Source organism: Ictalurus furcatus, chromosome 23 (assembly GCF_023375685.1).
Source record: "Ictalurus furcatus strain D&B chromosome 23, Billie_1.0, whole genome shotgun sequence".
Lineage (NCBI taxonomy): Eukaryota > Metazoa > Chordata > Actinopteri > Siluriformes > Ictaluridae > Ictalurus > Ictalurus furcatus.
The window spans coordinates 15,733,683-15,756,327 of record NC_071277.1 but is presented as its reverse complement, the minus strand read 5'-3'; the positions used below and the strand labels follow the sequence as shown (position 1 = coordinate 15,756,327).

The window sequence follows — 22,645 nt, the reverse complement described above, 5'->3', positions numbered from 1 at the left end:
TCTAAAAATACATAAGCAGTTAACAATACTATCAATAAACATACTCAATTACCAGGAAATGTTACAAATTTGCCAGAAAGAGGACACATGATTGTACTATTTTCTACAAGTGTCTACAGTCTTATATGACATTACTGGATGAAGCTTGGTGCTGTCAGTTTCTCTCTTCAAGTCACAGTTCCTATGGTGAGAAGCACCATGTGCTCATGTTTGTCTTGTTGTGGTTCTAGTCCTGTTTCTTCCATTGTCCTGTCCTGGCTTGTTATCACATTGTCTTTACCTGTTTTGTGTTGCATTCTCCTGATTAGTTTGTCTACTTATACCCCGGTGTGTCTATGTCTCATTGCGAAGTCTTGTCGATTGTATTGTGTTGTCCATTTCCTACTGTAGCTGTTACTCCATGTTTCAGGTTTACACACTCATGTGGTGTAGGGCAGAGGTGGCTCAATGGTGTAGGCTCTGGGTTCAAGCCCAAGCACTACCAAGCTGCCACTGTTGGGCCCTTGTGCAAGGCCCTTAACCCTCTGTGCTTCCTATCAAGCTGGGATGTGTGAAGAATAGAGTTTCACTGTACTGTAATGCATATATGACAAAATAAAGGCTGCTTCATAGTAGTGTTACTCTTTATGATTATAGATTATCCATGTTTTTTTTGCTTGGAAAAATATAATGTTAGAATAAAGCAATAAAAAGCCCTTGTGTGTTTCAGCTTAAAATATTACTCATCAGGTGTTTTATTTATTTATAAGCAGAGAGGAGAAGAAGTCCATATGCATGTAGAGAATGAAACGAGGATGAAGCTAGAAGTAGGAAATACATTCAGCACCAGGTATTTATTAAGTGATTTTACTTCTTTCATGCTTTTTCATTGTACGTAGCATAACATCCCCTAAAGGGCTTAATTCTGCTCCGAGTATGCTACATTGCAGAACAATCTCAAACTAAAGCAAAGAAATTTATATAATTTTACAAATGTATTGCTATAAAGTCTAAACATATGGTCTGGCTGAGTGGGGCATGTATTGCTGAGTAGTGTACAGAATATGACTGACAATATTTTCTGAAATTGTGGTGGACTTGCAGCCATGAATGCCTTATCTGCAATCTGTGCAAAGCTTGGAGCTGTGCATGATAAATCTGACAACAAATGACAAGCATGGATGCCAACGGCCGAGCGTGTCAAGGACATCTGACTTGTAAATAATGGAAGACAGGCTACACAAATCCTCTCATGAGGCACTGTGCATCTCCTTCGAATGTGTCCTAATAGCTTCAGCTCAAAGTAAACAAGTCATATGCTTAAAGAATTCAATCTCTGCTTTACCTTGATATTGCTCTGCCTTGAGACATGCATGAATAGTCTTAATCTATTGATCATTACTCAATAGTCAATAGCATTGTGCTCAAAGTGGTCAAAGGGCAATGGGTTTTATTGAGTTTCTGAAAGGTTTACCTTTAATAGGACTAAATATGGAAGCTTAAGTTTCTGTGTTAATGATGAGAGGTTGAGCTTGCCTCTTGAGCAAAGGCCTTAAGTGCTTAGATTTAGGCCGGAACTGGATTCTTGAGTTGGATGAAAGCAAATGCCAGCTTAAAATGAAAATGGCAAATGGACTTCTCGAAATACCACCTGAATTACTGTGAGAAAATGTTCAATAAGGCACTTAATGACATAGTAGATAATACTCAGCAATATAATTGCATAAGTTGGGCTTTGACTTCACACCAGAAGAGTTAAGAAGAGTTCAAATTCACTCGAATGTAAACCACCATATAAACTTACGATATAGTACACTTGTGTTGCTGTACAACCAAATTCCACTTGGAATGTGGCTTTTTAAAATCTGGATAATGAATACAGCATCTGTCAGTGTTTGTACCCCCTTAAATTATTCATAAAAAAATGATCCACCATTCTCCTGAACACAAGGCCTGACAATAGGTCGAGTATTGATGCATTGAGTGGCAGCTGAGTGGTTGTCTGTTGTTGTCGGGTCATGTCAAACTCACGACTCCATTTCCCAGAATGCACCAGAAACTACAAACAAGGCCAACAACTACAACTCCCAAAACTACACACAGACATGGCACCTTCTCCTGAGGACTAATCAGAGACACCTGTTCCCAATTGCACTCATAATCACGCCACACATAAAAAAAACAAAAAAAAATTAAAAACAAACAAAAAAATTTTTATTCCATCGACTTTGATTCTCTGCCTTGCCTAGTTTGGATTATTTGCATGACGGTTTGACCTTTTCCTGTCTATGGTTATTGATTTCTGCCTAACTCTGTGGATTTGTCTTCCCGTTAAACTGCCTTACCGATACTTGGTTCCGTCTCAGCCTCCATTACGTGATAGTTGTGTGTCATTCCTCTGTAGATACCCACTATGCCTCTGTATCTATTTCATGCTCCAAATATCTGTATTTAGATTTAAACCTGAAATGGGTCTAGTAATATTTTCTAACAAATTTACTTTAAAACATAAACAAAGTAGTAGCCCAATTTAACCCACTACAACCTTGACCAGGCAGTTACTAAGGATGTTGTAAATGCTTTGCAGAGTACAGCATGTTCATGTAAGTGATTTTGACCTTTCTTTGTCCCACAAGCTTTATATCTCGCAGCTCACTAGCACCCAAACAAAAGGACTTTTTGGATGACTTTCTGCAGGATCCCAGTCCTGATGCACACCTCTAGTCTCAACCAGATGCCCAGTGAACCTTTCTGGCAAATGTTGTAAAAAAAAAAAAAAAATTGTATTTGTATCAAGCACATTGTCTGTCCATTTCTATACTGCTTATCTTATTTAGGGTTGTGTGGGAGCCTGGAGACTATCCCAGGGAACTTGGGGCATAAGGTGGGGTACACCTTGGATGGGAGGGGCCAGCCCATTGCAGATCACAATTGCACACACATTCACACAGTACAGACAATTTAGGAATGCCAATCAGCCTACAACGCATGTCTTTGGATTGGGGGGAGGAAACCCCCAAAGCACAGGAGATCATGCAAATTGCAGGCCCACAGGGAGGAGGTGGGATCTGAACCCCCAACTCTGGAGGTGCGACACAAATGTGCTAACAACTAAGCCATCGTGCCCCCTAGAACTCATTGTCTGTTCATTGTAATATAAATAAAGCATTTATATTAGGGTATTCTCTACTACAATATATCATAGGGAAGGCCATTTGCATGCACAAAGTGCATAGCAGGGCTTCTTCGTACTGTAGATGAATCCCGAATCTAGCTGTACTGGGCAGATGGCATGTAATTCGGATGGTGTTTTGTGGGTGAGCATTTTCCTGATGTCAGTGTTGTGAACTAAGCGGCCCTTGGTGATGGTGTGGATTCAGACTGGATGGGCGTATCCTATACACAACCAACCCAACTGCATTTCATCAATGGCAGTTTGAATGCACAGAGATACTGTAATAAGATCCTAGGGCTCATTGTCTACCTTTCATCCACCGCCATCACCTCACCTTTCAGCACAATAATGCATGGCCATGTGTCGCAGGGATCTGTACACATTTCCTGACAGCTCAAAATGTCCTAGCTCTTGTGGCTTGTATGGCTTGTATCCTCACCAGATATGCCACCCATTGAGCATTTTGGAGGTTCTCTCAGTTGGTGCATATGCAATTGTTTCCCAGTAAGAGTAGAGAACTTAATTCTATCTACATATATACAAGTAGAACGAAATAGTGGTCTCCACAGAATTGGTGCCAAATATAAATATAATAGAAAAGTTTGAGCTATGTGGGATAAGATAATCACCGTGTACCAGTGCGATAGACAACAAGATACAAGTACGGTATACAGCGGTGGTCACCAGTCCTCTTCCATGAGATGTACCTTCCTGAAGGTTTCATCTCCAACCAAAATCTAACACACCTGTTTTAGTTATCAAGATGGTCAAGTGGGCGTGACAATGGTTGGAGCTAAAGTCTTCAAGAAGGTAGATCTCCAGGAAAAGGGTTGGTGACCACTGGTATACTAGTGACTGGAATGGTGTGTGATGGAGTCTGTTCACCAACTATCAGCAGAAACTCCCTGAGTGTTACGAAGGAAGTGAATATTGTGCTGTTCCTTGTATCCCCAGTATTCATATTCCCAAACCTGTTGAAATCAATAGATAAGAGCCCAACTAATTCAGTTCAGTTGTCGGATTTCCATTTAGAAAATCATTTTATGAATATTTTTTTATCTATCTCTCTATCTCAATACTGAATTGGGCTCTTGGTTCTTGGTGATTTATAGTGTCATTCACTTTAGATTAGGTAATAACTCTTGGGATTTGTTCCTCCGTTTAATTTTACAGTGCACTCATTTACTGTAACTGGTGAATATGTCGTGCCATTACAGCTGTTACAATAAAACTAATTAAACTCAAACGCCTCAAATAATTTTTAAGGTGCTGTTTAAGACATATAACCATTATCAGTGGTTGAACTTGAAAAAAAAATAGTGTATAGAAATCAAGCAATTTGGTAGGTTTGGGAGTGGGTTTAGGATAAGTAATGGTAGGTTTGGGAGTGCGTTGAGGTTGGGTAAGTGTAGGTTTGGGAGTGGGTTTAGGATGAGTAATGGTAGGTTTGGGAGTGCGTTGAGGTTGGGTAAATGTAGGTTTGGGAGTGGGTTTAGGGTGGGTAAGCATAGGTTTGGGAGTGGGTTTAGGGTGGGTAAGCATAGGTTTGGGAGTGGGTTTAGGGTGGGCAAATATAGGTTTGGGAGTGGGTTTAGGGTGGGTAAGGATAGGTTTGGGAGTGGGTTTAGGGTGGGTAAATATAGGTTTGGGAGTGGGTTTAGGTTGGGGTAATGGTAGGTTTTGGAAGTGGGTTTAGGTTGGGTAAGTGTAGGTTTGGGAGTGGGTTTAGGGTGTGTAAGTGTAGGTTTGTGAGTGGGTTTAGGGTGAGTAATGGTAGGGTTTGTGGGTGGGTAAGGATAGGTTTTGTAGGTGCGTTGCAGGGGTAAGGGTAGGTTGTCTTGGTGTGCGAGGGTATGTTTTATAGTAATGCTGGGTTATAAAATGTGTGTTTATATAACTTCAATTGCATTCCAACTCTGCAATTTGTCATTTTCTCTTTCCTGTGAAAAACTGAATAAACAAAACATCATTAAAAACCCCCACAAATAATTCAGCAAAAGAACGTCAGGTTTAAGTGAAATTGATGAAATTAGAGGTAATGGAGAAAACCTTAAATTTTATTTATTTATTTATTTATTTTTATACATCTTTCCAAGATAAAAGTGTATTTACTCTCTGTGGTGGTAATTCAGCTCCAAGGTCAGTACACTGAACAGAAACAAATGCATGTGTGCCCATGTGTGATTTCACTGGCAGATCAGTCAGGATGGAAAAGAGTTGCAAACTGGGAAAACAAACAGAGTTGACAGATGTGACGTTTGAAAGCAAAATCTTTATTATACTAACCATCTCTTTCACTCTACCTTGCACTACTTGTACATGCCGACCGACTATAAGACGCTCCATCTTACACTATTTACCCTCTAGCATGATTTTGAATGAGAAAATAATTAAGATCCCCACAGAAACTCACATGGACATGGGAAAATATTAATGGAATTAATTTTATGGAGAAAATGTGGAGGACAATGTTTCTTTTTAATTCAGTAGAAATGTACAGTAATACAGCAGAGGTAGACGGTTCCAGGCATTGGCATTTTATTTAATTAATGTTTTTACTCTGGTTTAGAAAGACTAATCATATTTATTGATCGCTTTTCTTTTTCCTCTTTTCTGATATTTAGTTTTTTCTTAATTGTAAAATTTTTATGGTTTTTTTTTCTCTCATCCATAGCTTTTCTCCCCTTTTCTAAAGGATTTTCTTTTTCCATTTATCCTTTTCTTAGTGGCTTTAACAGTCCAAAAATAGGGGTAGCGGGTTCATACACTCACCATTCATTTTATTAGGAACACTTTAGGAACACAATTCATGAATATATCCAATCAACATCGGTATTTGGGGAAGGGGGGGTGATCTCAGTGACTTTGGTTGTTGGCGCCAGATGGGCTGGTTTGATCATTTCAGAAACTGCTGATCTGACCAGTCTCTAGAGGTTTTACGGCACAGTGCAAAAAGCAAAAAAACATCCAGTGAGCATCAGTTCTGTGGGTGGAAATGCCTTGATGATGAGAGAGGTCAGAGGAGAATGACCAGACTGGTTCAAGCTTACAGAAAGGCTATATGGTGACTCAAATAATGACTCTTTACATCCGTGGTGAGTGGAAAAGCATCTCAGAACTCATGATACATCTGAACATGTCCTGGATGAGCTACAACAGCAACCAAGAACAGGAATCTGAGGCTACAATGGGCACAGGCTCACTGAACCTGGACATCTGAAGACTGGAAAAAGACCAGGAGATGTTTATTTCTGCTTCTGCACAACAAAAACAACATCACATACAGTATATACAACTATATTCAGCAATACTGAAGTTGAACATCAGAGCCATGTCATAATTTAATTTGCCTGAACTGGAACAGCTGGAGGAGGATAAGCTCGCTACAGTTCCTCCCGTTTCAGGAAACCTAACTCTCCACTGGGTCTCAGCTCCCATGTTTAAAAATATCATACACCCACGCCGCCTGACAGTTGAGTCAATAACTGCCATTCGTCACTCCTATCTGCCTTCCTCCTTTTAATTACAGCAATGAATTACTGGTGCCTCTCTAGCCCCGTGGCCATTTGATGTATTTACTTTGTACTTTCCGGGGTTGCTTTCAAAGCACCCGAGATGACTTATGCGGTGATATCAAAGACGGATGCGGTACAGTAATGTTGCTGTGTGATTGACAGGCTGAGATTATCTTCCTCCACTCTACAGCGTTCTGGGTTTGCTATCTGGGAAGCAGGGATTTTTGATCGCATGCAATTATGCACCTTATTTCACACACAGTGAGGAGTCTTATCCTCCATGCCTGATTTGCTTTTTCTGTTTTTTCTTTCTTTTTTCTTTTTACATAATTACATGGATACACAGAATTTCATTTCAGAATTTCATTTGATGCCGTTCTGAATGGCAGGAGTTCAACGTGTACAGTATGTGCAGAGCATTGCAATACTACAGGCATGAATTTTAATATTGTCAATTTACTTCAATCACTGTACCAGGAATGAAAGAAAACATTTCCTCCCTTGGATAGGATATTAGCAACGTAGAAATGATTAAAAGAGCAACGGCACGCTATAGAGTTCCCATCCCATCCACAACAGATTTCACCCGTCCTTCAGCAGTTAAAAGAAAAATCCACTTGAAATGAACAACTTGCATATTAAAATTAAAATGTGATCTTCCGTGGTGTCTAAGTTTTATTTTCTAATGATATTATCAATGGATTTTTTTGTTTAAATGAAACAAGTCTATCATAACTTTTGGTTAATAAAGTGCTGCAGGGATGATGTATTTTTGTAAGTGAACCTGGAGGTTAGCATCACCCTGGTTCCCTCGACAAAAAGCCAACAGGATTTTTACACTGTCTTTTGGATTATTGCAGAACAACAAAAGGTTATGATTCTTAAACGTTTTGTTCATGAAGATAATCTTCACAATCAAACACAATTTTTTAAGCCTAAATACAATCACTAGACGTACAAAGTTAAAGTTAGGCTATAATCGAACAACACCACGGTCGCATGACGTCAACGTCACCACCACTACATTTCTGACAACTCTTTCAATCTTTATTTAAAAACGTGTTACCTGATAAGGATCCACTGTGCTGTTTTTGTGGATGAATCCCCCCTATGACACTAGGATAATCAAAAAGAAGGTGGCTGCAGGTTTTAATATTCTGCTCTACTATGTTCTATTGATGTTCTACTAGGAGGGTAGCAATCTACAGAGGATGTGAGCTCTCCCAAGCAGCATGAGCTTCTGGAGTTTGTTTATGATTTTTCCAGATCTTTCTTGATGAGTCCTAGAGCTCCAATGACAATCATTGGACAGTCGTTGGAATCATTGTCGTCTTCTTACTCCACATTAATCAAATCTCTATTCTCAGTTCTTTCTACTTGAAGAGCTTCTCAGTGACTTTGGTGGCTCAGTTTGACTCAGTAAGACTTTGGTGGCGGTGTTGTGGTCTGATGGAGTGACATATCAGTGGGCATGCACATCTGTTCCTTCTTCTTCTTCTTCTTCTTAATAATAATAACAATAATAATAATTATGATGATGAGGATAATAATAATAATAATAATAATAATAATAATAATAAATGTCAGCTATAAGATATCAAGCCATTTCAGGGAGTGCTGCTTCTTGCCACTAACTGACTTGTCAGCATTAACTAATTTTAATGAACTCTTCTTCTTCTTGCTACTAGTAGTACTAGTAATAACAATAATGATGAATAAAATAATAACACTACTGCTACTACTACAATAATAATAATAATAATAATAATAATAATAATAATAATTGAGCATGATCAGTTAATAACACCAGCAACAACAACAGTGACAAACAACAACAATAACTATTCCATTTCTTCTTCTTGTTACTAGTAGTAGTATTAGTTGTTGTAGTAGTAAAATAATACTATTAATAATAATAACAACAATTAATAAACTAATAACATTACTACACTACTATTACTACTACTACTACTAATAATAACATCTCTTCTTGTTCTTCTTTTTTTCTTCTTCTTCCAAGTAGTAGTATTAGTTGTAACAGTAGTAAAATAATAACAACCACAACGAATAAAATAACACTACTACACCACCACCACTACTACTATTACTACTACTACAAAAAAAATAATAATAAATAAAAATAATTTAGCATTATCAGTTAATAACAGCAGCAACAACAACAATAACTGTTCTACTTCTTGTTACTAGTAGTAGTATTAGTAAAATTATATTATTAATAATAATAACAACAACAATTAATAAACTAATAACACTACTACTACTCCTACTAATAATATTAATAATGACTAATCTCTTCTTCCTCTTTTTCTTCTTCTTCTTCATTTAATTTTATTATTCATCTATTCTATAATCTATTCTGTCACAGGACCATAGATAAAATAAAAAGAAATAATTCATACCCAGTACTTAACTGAAGACATTCATCAGAGACACAACATCTTTTTGTGCCCATGATATTTATTTTCGTTCCCCTTTAATTTAAAGTTGAGATTTTGAAGGCTGTTGTGTGAATAAATTGCCCTGGGCCGTTATTCCCGTGAATTGTGAATGTATAATAAAACGCGTTTTGTCCCTCGTCGGCTCCCGTGTGACGAGTTTGAGGAAGTTTTCCTGTTCTTCCGCGTCACCCATTCATCCACGCTTATCCTCAGGTGAATTTAAGTTCGTGTAGCTCCAATGGCTCGCAGGAGAGCAGTTGGCCATGAAACTGCTGGAAATGTTCAGTCTGAGAGAAAGAAGGTTGTACATTTTGGGTTTCGTCTGTAATTTTATTCATCTTCCAGTCGCAATACTAATGTAGCCCGGGTTAATGATGTGTATCGAGTGCGGATGGGTTGCATCCCAAGTGTCTCTGTACTCCCTATATAGGGGGCACACTTACTTATTGAAATAACCGACTGTGCACCCTTTATAGTACACTACACGAATAATAGAGAGGCATTTGTTATCAGACAGGAATATATAGTAGTCTGTATAAACGCCTGAGACTTCACCTATGCTGGCTAGAACCTTTTTTTCACTGTTTCGTGACCTATTAAATACTTATTTTTTTCTCTAATGACAAGTCATTCACGATAAATTCTATATAATGTTAGTTTATGTTAATATTTATTGTTTATACCGTCTCAGAGAGCCAATGAAAGCTGTACTAAGTAACATGTAACTCTAGCAATAAAGACATCAAGCCTGTTCTATTACTTATGCCACCAATTCACTTGTCAACATAACATTAAAGGAAAAGTCCACACCCAAACGCATTAATCCTATATATATATGTAATATTTCTGATGTGTTTAAAGCTTCTGGTGCTGATTTGTTGGTTGGTGTTGTATATTCATTATTCCCCTGAGAAGTTAGCAGTATATGCTGCTCTGACGTCACAGGGTGACATTGCTAGTGCAGTTACAATGGGGTTTAATAGGAGGAAAAAAGTGATCTCAAACATAAGCTCCTAAAAACAAAAGAGCGCAATCGTCTTTGCTCACGTTTGACCGTTTTTTTTATTAATGAGAAGTCTAATGTCGTGATGAGTTACGGCAGAGATGCAGCTCGGCTAGTTAAAGAACTACGAGGTGATGAGTAGGGCCGGGCGATATATCGATTTAATGTCGGTATCGCGATAAATAATTATGCGATACACTTTTCTGAGATATCGTTGGTATGGTGATGCATTTTTAAAAAAAAAAGTTTTTTAAAAATTACAAATTGAGTGGTACTGAATGAATGCTGCTGATTTGACGTAATTAGTAAAAAACAAACAGCAACACCTTAAACTTCTTTGTATTTGTAGGTATTAAAGAAAAGTACTGTCAAAATCGATTTTTTTGTTTTTTTTTAACTACTGTTTTGTGGACAGTTCGCTAGCTAAATTATATATCGTGATACTAGGGCTGGGCGATATGACCAAAAAAGATCACATCACGATACTTGAGGACATTTTTATGAAACACGATGCGCATTGTGATGTATAATTTAGCTCACAAACTGTCCGCAAAACAGTAGTAAATTAAAATAAACAAAAAAAGGTCAAACCTGTTTTGATGGTACTTTTCTTCAATGCCTACTAATACAAAGAAGATTTAAAAAAAAAAATTGTGTCAAATCAAGGCATCCATTCAGTATTATTTGATTATTTATTAAAAATATTATTCTCATTTCATCAATTATTTAAAAAAAGCATCACCATACCAACGATATATCAGAAAAGTGTATCATGTAATCATTTATCACGATATCATTATTATAGCGATATATATTGCCCAGCTCTACGTGCATTGTGTATCGTAGAAATGTCCTCGAGTATTGTGACATGATATTTTTGTCATATCGCCCAGCCCTAATGACAAGAACGATGGTGCTGACTGAAGCGCTGCTGTATCACTCTCTTCAGGTAGAGATGAAGCGAGGGATGAATCCCACTGGCACCACTATGAAAACGAGCAGGTAGTTGAAAGGCATTGTGGGTAATGTAGGAAACCGTTAACTAAAGTAAAAATAGAGCAAATGTTGATGAAAACGCCTTTAAATTCGTCATAAAATAAATCGTAGATACCATTAACGATGACGTTAATTTTAAATATTGTTGTTCAGGGTGGAGTTTTTTTTTTTTTTTTTTCGCTGGAGCATTCCCAAAACAAAAACATTATTTCTTGGCTCTGAGTTTCACTTCATTTCTCTGTCGAGTGAATCTTGGTTCATCTGTTAAATTTGTAAAATGTCCTGTTTTTATGCGCAGGCTGCAGAAGAGCCTCTTTCTGTGCAGCAGCAGCAGGAGAAGAGGAGCTGCTGGACGACTGTGTCGTTTTTAGGGAAAATTCTCCTCCTTGTCATTTTCATACCACCGTTCCTTAATTACGCCTCGCTTCAGAGAGAAGAGCAAGAGCTCAGACCGAAAGGTAATGTTTCACACTCACAAATGAACAGAATACAGGGTGTGTATAGGACTGGGAGAAGAATAGAAAAGAACGAAACTTATACCGGACTGAAAAGGTAACTTATACGATATGTTAAAAATATATCACTATATGCATTTATACAGTTGTGCCCAAAAGTTTGCATACCGCTTGCAGAATCTGCTAAATCTTAATACTGTTAACAAAATAAGAGGATCATGTTGTTTTTTATTTAGTGCTGTCCGGAATAATCTATTTCACATAACAGATGTTTACATAAAGTCCACAAGACAAGATAATAGCTGAATTTATAAAAATTACCCCGGTCAAAAGTTTACACACCCTTGATTCTTAATACTGTGTGTCGTTACCTCCAGGTCCTGCACATTCTTTGCTTTCCAGAATCTTCTACATATTTGACACTTTTCCAACAGCGGCTATATGATGTCGAGATCCATCTTTTCACACTGAGGACAACTGAGGGACTCGTACACAACTATTACAGAAGTTGCAAACATTCACTGATGCTCCAGAAGGCAACACGATACATTAAGAGCCAGGGGGGTGTAAACATTTGAACAGGATGATTGGTGTAAATCGTTATTATTTTGTTTAAAGATCTTATTTTTTTCGTTTAGTACTGCCCTTCAGACGCTAAATAAGATAGTTGCATGACTCCCAGAAGACAAAATACTAACAGCTTACACCGATGTCATGCACAGAATAAAACACTTAGAGACATGCTGTAATTATGAAATTGATCAACTGTGGTGTGGTCTGATATGGCCCAAAGTCAAGCAGACGTACTGTTACCACACCGAAGTTGATTGTTTTCCTATAACAGTATGTCCTGAAGTGTTTTATTCCTCGTATACCACAGCAATTTGTATATATATATATTATAAGTAGGCGAACTGGGACACAGCAGTAGATTTTCATTGTTAAATAACAACACATATTTGAATCGGTTTATTTTCAGGTTTAGATTGTGTGGAACGTATACGTCCCTGTGAGTGAGCTGTTGCTATAGAAACGATAATGTATTAGAATGAGCACATTAATATAAACTTGTGATTTGAATTTCAGCCGGTATTACTGTCACCACCTTCTGACCAATCAGATTGAAGAATTTGAAAGCGCTGTGGTATAAGATAGTGTCACGCGTTAATTGAGCTTCAAAGGTTTGCACGTCCCTTTCTGAATGTGATCGAAATATTCTCTCATAATGTGCAAGCCCAGATTTTGCCTTCATACATGCCTCCAAGTTTTTTTGATGTTCTCTGAGCAGCTTTTGAATCCTCTCCGTTGTTATGTTTTAACCCACATTCTTCCTGATGTCCTTCTGTGTCTTCTTTGGATCAGCTTCCACTTCTTGGTTCTTTTCAGACTGTTTGTGGTTGATGTTATGCATTGTTGTCTCATGTTTTGATTGTCATTTTTATGAAAATGAGTCTTAGAATCTTAGAAATCTGTTTGTAATGTAGACAGGTTGTGAAATATAGGTACATTTCCTTTCTTCGCCCCACCCAGAAACTATGGGGTGCTCACTTTTGCACTCAACTGTATGAAGTTAGAATACAGACAGAATGAAACCTGACAGAAGGAGAAATGTGACTGTGTACTGTATACGTAGCTGGGTATATTTATATGACTGTAAATGTAAAAGGGTGAAATTTTTTTCACCCCCCTGACACTTTAATGCAGTAATCGTCGAATAAACATGTAGGACAAAATGCGTATAAAAATGTATATAACGTATATAAACATGTCTAGACGCTGAAATTGAAAACGTATTTGTATCCTGGTGCACTGAAGAATCTTCTTTTTAGTGCCTGTGCTGTAAAACTGATATCATATCTCTTGGAATAGATATAGCAAATCATTTTTATCGCTGCTAAACCTGCAGGAATTTAGTCTCTCTTTAAATATGAAAAACGTTCTCTCTTTAAATATGTATTCTTTTCTTCTAGATGCACAGTTGATAGATATAGGCTTGGACCAGAAGATCAGCCTCATCTGCAAAGGCCAAGGACAACCTGTTGGTAAAAACGCATTCACAGATTGCTTGTATTTTGGCGTATATAGTAGGACTTGACTGGAATTTTTTTCTTTTGCAATACACAACTGTGCAATGTGCATATGAGCCCTCTGTGAACATTCGGACCATCTCTGATTTATTAAATTTATAATAAGTTGAGGGGGTATTTATGATAAGGTGAAGTTTTGTGTGAGGAGATGTCTGGTAAAGCTGTAACCTTTTTCTTTTCAATTACAAGAAATAGAAAAGAGTGCAGCTGGTGAGGGAATTCATTTTTACAGTTGTTGAACTATATATATATATATATATATATATATATATATATATATATATATATATATATATATATATATATTTATAGTTTTAAACTATATTTTTATAGTTTTTAAACTATATATATTTTTATAGTTGTTAAACTATATATATTTTTTATAGTTTTAAAATATATATTTTTATAGTTTTAAACTATTTTTATAGTTGTTAAACTATATATATATTTTTTTATAGTTTTAAACTATATATTTTTTTGTAGTTGTTAAACTATATATATTTTTTATAGTTGTTAAACTATATATATTTTTTATAGTTTTAAACTATATATTTTTTTGTAGTTGTTAAACTATATATATTTTTTTGTAGTTTTAAACACTTTTTTATAGTTTTAAACTATATATTTTTATAGTTGGTAAACTATATATATTTTTTATAGTTGTTAAACTATATTTTTTATAGTTTTAAACTATATATTTTTATAGTTGGTAAACTATATATATTTTTTATAGTTTTAAACTATATATTTTTTATAGTTGTTAAACTATATATTTTTTGTAGTTTTAAACTATATATATTTTGTGTAGTTGTTAAACTATATATATTTTTATAGTTGTTAAACTATATATATTTTTTATAGTTTTAAAATATATATTTTTATAGTTTTAAACTATTTTTATCGTTGTTAAACTATATATATATTTTTTTATAGTTTTAAACTATATATTTTTTTGTAGTTGTTAAACTATATATATTTTTTATAGTTGTTAAACTATATATATTTTTTATAGTTTTAAACTATATATTTTTTGTAGTTGTTAAACTATATATATTTTTTTGTAGTTTTAAACACTTTTTTATAGTTTTAAACTATATATTTTTATAGTTGGTAAACTATATATATTTTTTATAGTTGTTAAACTATATTTTTTATAGTTTTAAACTATATATTTTTATAGTTGGTAAACTATATATATTTTTTATAGTTTTAAACTATATATTTTTTATAGTTGTTAAACTATATATTTTTTGTAGTTTTAAACTATATATATTTTGTGTAGTTGTTAAACTATATATTTTTTTATAGTTGTTAAACTATATATTTTTTGTAGTTATTAAACTATATATATTTTTTATAGTTGTTAAACTATATATTTTTTTTATAGTTTTAAACTATATATATTTTTAATAGTTTTAAACTATATATTTTTTTATAGTTGTTAAACGATATTTTTTTTTATAGGTGTTGAACTATATATTTTTATAGTTGTTAAACTATATATATTTTTTTATAGTTGTTAAACTATATAGTTGCTAAACGATTGTTCATTACATTAAAAATGGTATTTGTTGGCAGATCGGTGTGGTGTAAGAGGAATAAAATCTTACGGAATGTGCTGTTATTGGAAAATAATAAATTTTGGGGTGGTAACAGTAACTCCACTTCACGTTGAGCCACATCACACCTCTTCATCCTCGATTATTTTTCTGTAACAGCCTCCTGGTCATGCTTTCTTCCTTATTATATTTTCAAGGCGTATCGTGATAGCAGGGTGTAGCAACATAATCGCAATATGCTTATTTTTTATTTTTTATATTGTGAGGTTCTGATTAGAGCCATGCTGATTGAATCTGAACACAATTCTGAGTCAGTATATTAGAATGATATATACCTTAAGGTAAGCCAAAGCAGAAATCAAATAAAAGCTGGAGATTTTAAAAGTAGCAAAAGCATCCATCTGAAAATGAGTAAATATAGAATATATATTGCGTTAATGTATTTAACTGAATGACTTCACTTTCATAGAAAGTTCATAGAAAGTTCATATTCCACGAAATTACAGATATAAAACATTATATATAGTTGACACCTTTGGCTGTAAATCATTTATTTATTTATTTTTATTGTATTTTTTAAAACCTGGGCATTAGAGGACATTAGGGACGAACCCAAATGAAAATACTTTTTTTTTTCTTCTTTTTCTTAAGAAAGCTTACCGAAAGCCTCACAGTGCATGTAAATAAGACTAGAGGTGTGCATCGGGACTGGTGAAAAAAAAAAGTTGAGTGAGAAGGTTTTACTTTGATGAAAGACCCATTCGATGCGTTAACCGCGTTCAACCATTCACCCTTAATAACTACCTGGGTCATGGTAGTTTAAATGAGGTTACTAGTTTGTTTATATATAGGGAAATAAAACCAAATCAATTTGTTACGAAATATCGCAGTCGGATACAAACAGACATAATATTTGCGAGAGTAGGATTAAAATAAATAAATAAATAAATAAAGCAGTCCTACGCACCATGTATGAACTCGAGTGATATAGCTGAGGTTGAGGAACTGTTACAATGACTGTGCTGCCGTTTCTACTCCTGTTTTTCCCTCCCAGTGTTTCCGTGGGCATAGTAGTAGTAGGGTTCATATTTAATTAAAGCAAAAAGGCCACGCCCACTTTGAGTTTACATCCGGATACAGATATTTATTGCACTAAAAAGATACAGTGGCATTATGTTGCACTCCTAGATCACATGAGCACACGATCAATCTATTTCAAATTCTCATAAGATTTAAATGCGCACTGATTGGTATCGTCTCCGTGACCTTAACCACCTTTATTCTACTTTCCTTTCCAGTGATGCTTGACGCTCCAACTGGAATGTCGTCTGATATTTGGCATCATGTGCAAGAGAGCGTTTCACAAACCACAAAGGCAAGTTGAATCAGATGGCTGACTTTGAAAGGGTCGCCTACCGAGGTGTGCAATTTGATAATGAGTTTGTGTTTGTGCAGAGAAGCTGGTTATTCACCACAGTGAGCCTCATTACACATTGCTTGGGTATGCTCTCCATATTCATTTGAAAAGTCAGACTTGGAGCCTAAGCGGCGTTCTGGAGAAGTGCTCGTGTAACGAGCTGTACTTCCTTGTGGTTCGGAACATGAAGTGTTTTTGTTCTTTGAAACTGCGTGTTGTGTAGGGGAGTCTTGAAAAGCCAGAATGTTCTGCTTGGTTCAGCAGTGTGTAATGGGACCCCCGCTACAGAGGAGGAAGATGTTCTGTAAAGATTAAGACCGTCTACAAGGAAAGTGCAGTGGCCCCAGGATAATGATGCACTCTGAATTGGTACAAGTATGTCTTGTTATATCCTAGTGCTAATGTCATCACTTATTATTTATTTCAACAGCAGGGACATGCAGCAGCTGTTTCATTATTCTCACCAAACCTAGTGCGCCAATTAAATATGCATAATATACCGTTGAGATTTTTTGTAGTATGTTTTGTTACAATTTATCCACTAAATACGGAACACACTTAAACTCTACAAAATACCCAAATAACTAATACCTATCAGACTCTAGATGAGTGCTTTATTAAAGGCAATGCATCGCAATGCAAAAACGGGCCAATGTGCATGGTGGAAAAGTGTGATATCGGCATTCTGTTAATTATGCGTCTAATGCAAGTGCACTGTTTGAACACTAGAGGTCCTAATCTGTTCAACCCATATAGTTAAAATATATAGAGCACGTTCTGGTCACATGATCGCTTTCTTTCACCGAGAGCTTGCTCTGTTTCCAAATGAGAATCATCTGCACTTGTGAAGTGACCGTTAGCCTCATAGCTTCAGATTTCAAGAACTGACATGCTCCATGTTATAACTTGTTTAATACTAAAAATAGGAAACCGGGCATTTTAGCCGACTTTGGAGCTCTATTACCAGTTAAAGTAACGCCTCAGCTGCTGCCAAAGCTCATTACATTTTTTAGTTTTCAATAAATGTCAATTTCCCAGTATAGACTTTGTTTATTCAACTGATTTTTTTTTTTAGAATATATACATTTATACATTTATTTATTTATTTCCCCAGATATGGTGAACTCGTACTACGTTTTGTTTACAAAATTGAACCCTCTGTTCCTAGCAATTTTTTACAAGGGTTTGCATTTTTTATACAGGCAAATGGGACATTATTTTCTAATGTTTATGATTCAGAAATAAAAAAGGAGTCTTTTCAGTCATAATTCTTCTTTCATTCAAATTTTGTTCAAACTATTCTGAGAATATCGAATAGTTAACCCAGTATCATAAATCGAATCAAATCGTGCCCTGAGTGTATCTAGTATGCATGCTCTGGCTCCAAGGTCGCTGCTGCGTAGAGTTTACCTCTAATTTTCACATTATATATCATTGAATAATACAGACTAGTTTATTATCATTATTATCTTCTTCTAACAACGTCTCTACTGTAGCTCAAGTGCGACCTCAACAAAAAGTCAGCAAGTGAGATATAGTGTTCTGTCCTTGCAGCGCACCTACACGATATTATTTAAATCTGGCTAGAGTCTTTATTTTCTCTTCACATGTATAACCATGAACCATGAACCATAATATATATGATATATAGTTCTAGCTAGAGATGACAGCCTTGTGCTGCTCGGCTTAGTTAGTGCGCTTAGATTACTAAATTCAAAGTATTTCACTTTAACCCACTTCTTAAAGTTTAATCACAAATGTTCTAGGGGTTCATAAACATTTGACTGGCAGCATATATAAATTTTGCTGTAATTTGGGAAAGATTTCTCCCAGTACCTCCTGCACCAGACCAGGAGTCAGTATTTTTAAATTGACGCATCATCACTGAGAAGGTTTAGAGGAGTTTATATTTGATCATCTCGATTTTGTGTAAGATGCTTTCATCTGCACTGCAGATCATTTCTTGATTCAGGCGAACAACACGTGATTGCTTTGACAGGTTGACTCATGATGTGGGCGAACGGACACGCTTAATGATCAGAGCTTTCCAGGTTCTTTCCATTAAATGAAGAGTGAATTTATACGCATAAATATTACAGGCTTGTATATAAGCAATATCGCTCGAGCAAGAGTGTGGTTATGCTGAATATCGGCACGGTTGTGTGCAATAAAAACTCCATTTTGTTTTTTTTTACTTAGTACTTATACACAACTATTACAAAAGCTGCAAACGTTCACTGATTTTGTCTTCTGGGAATAATACATGTAAATATCTTATGGTGCTTCTGAAGGGCAGTACTAAATGGAAAAAACGAACAAGATCAAACAAAATAATAATAATTTACACCGATCATCCTGTTCAAAAGTTTACACACCCCGGCTCTTAATGTATCGTGTTACCTTCTTAAGCATCAGTGAACGCTTGCACCTCATGTAATAGTTGTGTACGAGTCCCTCAGTTGTCCTCAGTGTGAAAAGATGGATCTCAACATCATATAGTCACTGTTGGAAAGGGGTCAATTATGCAGAAGATGCTGGAAAAGCAAAGAATGTGCAGGACCTGGAGGATTTTTCTGAAGAACAGTGGGCAGTTTAACTGCTCAGGACAAACAAGGGACTCGTGAAGAACTATCACAAAACATATAAACAGTCGCTGATCATCCAGGTAACAGCACGCAGTATTAAGAATAAAGCGTGTGTAAACTTTTGAACTGGTTCATTTGTGTAAATTCGGTTATTATCGTGTCTTGTGGACTATATGTAAACACCTGTTATGTGAAATGGCTTATTCACGGCAGAACTAAATAAAAAACAAAAGGCAATTTTTATGATCTCTAATTAAAAAACAAAATTATTAACATTTTGCAGATTCTCCAAGGTGTATGTTAATGCATTTCCTCAACTGTAGGTTAATATCTTGTCTGAACACCGCAGTATTATTGCAGATTCTCTGATGTACACCTGATGAAAGTACAACTTAAAAAGCCACAGAGATCTGTATGAAATCTGACCCGTGCCTATATTTTTCCTCAGGTCAGTGATCGATACTAAGTGTCAGTCAGGATGTGACAAAGTGACTGAATCTGTTCATTCTAGTGAATACACTGTTTAATGCAGCTCCAGCAGGATCTCAGAGCTGCAGACGCATGTGTCAGGTGATGTAACCAAGCACTCTGGGTAGCTGGACCATCTTTAGTCCCATACTGGGATGTAATGAGCTCTGAATGCCAGGACTTGGCAAGCGTTAACTGAAAGATGGCACTATCTCGGCGCGTCGTGCTGAATAATGTGGCTGAGCGAGTTGCGGCACAGGCTAAATGCTTGGCTTAAACGTTTTAGATCTTCTAATGCATTTTCAATACTTTCGAAGGATGTTCACAGCTAAAAGTATTCTTATGGGTAAAATTACTCACAGCTGAGAGGACGACCTGGACATTACTCATCAATGAGTAGTGTCAGCGTTTATGAATGCAATTCCTTCAGCATTTTATGACAGTGTCATGTTGTAATCGAGGGCTGTGGTCAATTCTGACATTCTATAGTTAAGGAGAGAGAAAGAGAGAGTTTCGATGATTATCTGGAAAATCTCACCATTCACACACACACACACACACACACACTTTTGGGTTTGAGATGAAAAGATGGATATGAGATGAGAGTTTAGGATTTCAGCTTTTCCTGGTATTTACATCTAGATGTGTTAAACAACATGGAGCCTTTTGTATCAGACCACCCAAGTATTAGGTGAACAAAAGTATAGGAACAGATAAGTCTTGAAGTAAATAACACTTAATATTTGGTTGCATCCCTTGCTTGCAATAACTGCATCAATACTGCGACTCATAAACATAACCAAATTGTTGGTTTCTTCTTGTGTGATGCTTTTCCTGGTTTTTACCTCAGCCTCTTTTACTTGTTGTTTGTTTTGTGGGGTTTCTCCCATCTGTCTCCTCTTCAGGAGGTGAAATTGCTGGAACTATGGGTTAGTGGCAAAAATCCACACCGATAGTTTTTCCTGTGACGGACGCGACTGGGAACGGCTGAGAAGGGTCTGCTGTCATTATATGGCACGAGAGCGGCCTCTAGAGGCAAAATAAAAACAATCGCTGACAAATTTTGTTGCTCTATTTGAAGTGCTTTTTGATTTAGAATGTTACTTTTTGGTTCAGTTTGGATGTGTATCATTTATTTACTTTAATATTTATTAGTAGTTAATATGTATTAATATTTATATATTTATTTTCATGGTACAGTCAGTACTGTTTATATTAAATTTTAAATTAAATTTATTGTAAACAGATAAAGTTCGGCAGTATTATGTTTTCATTCAGTATCAGTTTTAAAAACGATCGATGAATCGTTTACCGGCAGGTACCGCCCGACTTAGTTATTGGTACCTGTAAAATCCACCATCGGGGCGACCTCTAATTAATATGAAGTGACTGATTTGCAGCAACTCATCATACAGTGTGAAGTCAGTCAGTCGAGGTTCACTTTAGTAAGTCTCCTTTATACGTAAATGTACACACATTCAGCAGCTCTTATAAGATATGAACGTTTATTTTTTTCCCCCGAATTTACTTTCACGGATATCACATTTCTTGTGTAAAAGTTCCCGCAGATGATTTATGAATAGATTTGTTTATATCCAGCTTGATAAGTGTGGCCCTCCCTATTTTTAAGAAATATAATGTTGCACTAATTTAAGTTTCTCTAACAGTGTGTACCAGCTGTGAGCCCTTTAACAAAAATGGTATAATTTCTATCTAAATGGTCAGTGAACCTGTAGGTTTTAATTTATGTGGTCTGAAACATTTCTCCATTATGCTGGCCTATGGGTGTTTTTTGTTTTTCGCACCATTCTGTGATACCACTACATCATCCTGTTTCAGAACAACATGCTTGGCACCAACAGCTATGATGGAGTTAACAAACAATCCTTAGTGCAGATCTTTCCTCGTGTGTCTGTTTTGTGGTTTTGAGGTAGTTTTGTTTTTCTTCCCTGTACTCTTTCAGGTTTGTGCCTATGACCGAGTGGGCCTGGGCTTTAGCAGGAGAGCTCTGCAGAACGACACTACAGGCATGGAGAAAGTGTGGAGATTATCGACCACTGGAAGGTAATCAGATTTGTAATGATTCCTGTATTTCTTCTATATATTTTTTATAACCCATTTCATATAATTTTTCATGTGTTCCACCTTTCTACATTGGCAGGGTTATTATAATACCGTGCCCTCCACTAATATTGGCACCCTTTGTAAATATGAGCAAAGAAGGCTGTGAAAAATCGTTTTAATTGTTTAACCTTTTGATCTTTTATTAAAAAAAATTCACAAAACTACTCTGCTTTCATGAATGTCAAACAATTGCAAACAAAACACACACACACACACACACACACACACACACACATATATATATATATATATATATATATATATATATATATATATATATATATATATAAAAAACCTTGTTTAATATGGGTGTGCAACAATTATTGGCACGCCTATGAATTCATATGAGAAAAATATATTTGAAGTATATTCCCATTGATATTTTAAAATTTTTTTAGTATACCTGGGTGACTATGAACAGGAAATTGTTCAATCATGACTTCCTGTTTCACAGGGGTATAAATATGAGGTAACACATAGGCCAAATTCCCTTAGTCATTCATAACAATGTATAATTCATGACTACTTAAGCAACAGAACACAAGACGGAGTGTGTTATTGTGAATATTTCCATGAATATTGCATTTTGTGCATGTTCTAACTTGTTTTTGGAAACAAAGTTATAAAATGATATAATTTTATTTTATTTTAAATTATTAATTTTATAATAAATTATATTCTTCGCTTATTTATACATAGTTTTATATGTAAGAATTAAAAAAGGTGACTTTTTATTAACATTATATTCCAATAACAGCACATCCCTAGGTGTTTTATTTCTCCTATACCACAGTGATTAACTAAAACAAATGTTTTATTTATT

The 22,645-nt window shown here is 35.6% G+C and overlaps 1 protein-coding gene across 1 annotated transcript in view; it reads left to right on the top strand.

The window, feature by feature from the left end:
- Window positions 1–9,095: 9,095 nt before the first annotated feature.
- si:dkey-122a22.2 (uncharacterized) overlaps window positions 9,096–22,645 on the top strand; it is a 43,111-nt gene continuing 29,561 nt past the window's right edge. Inside the window, exons 1-5 of the mRNA XM_053611338.1 lie at window positions 9,096–9,429; window positions 11,426–11,585; window positions 13,553–13,624; window positions 16,527–16,603; window positions 21,662–21,762. Of these exons, the coding sequence (XP_053467313.1) occupies window positions 9,367–9,429; window positions 11,426–11,585; window positions 13,553–13,624; window positions 16,527–16,603; window positions 21,662–21,762 (473 nt within the window). The 5' untranslated portion in view covers window positions 9,096–9,366. The remainder of the gene's footprint in view (window positions 9,430–11,425; window positions 11,586–13,552; window positions 13,625–16,526; window positions 16,604–21,661; window positions 21,763–22,645) is intronic.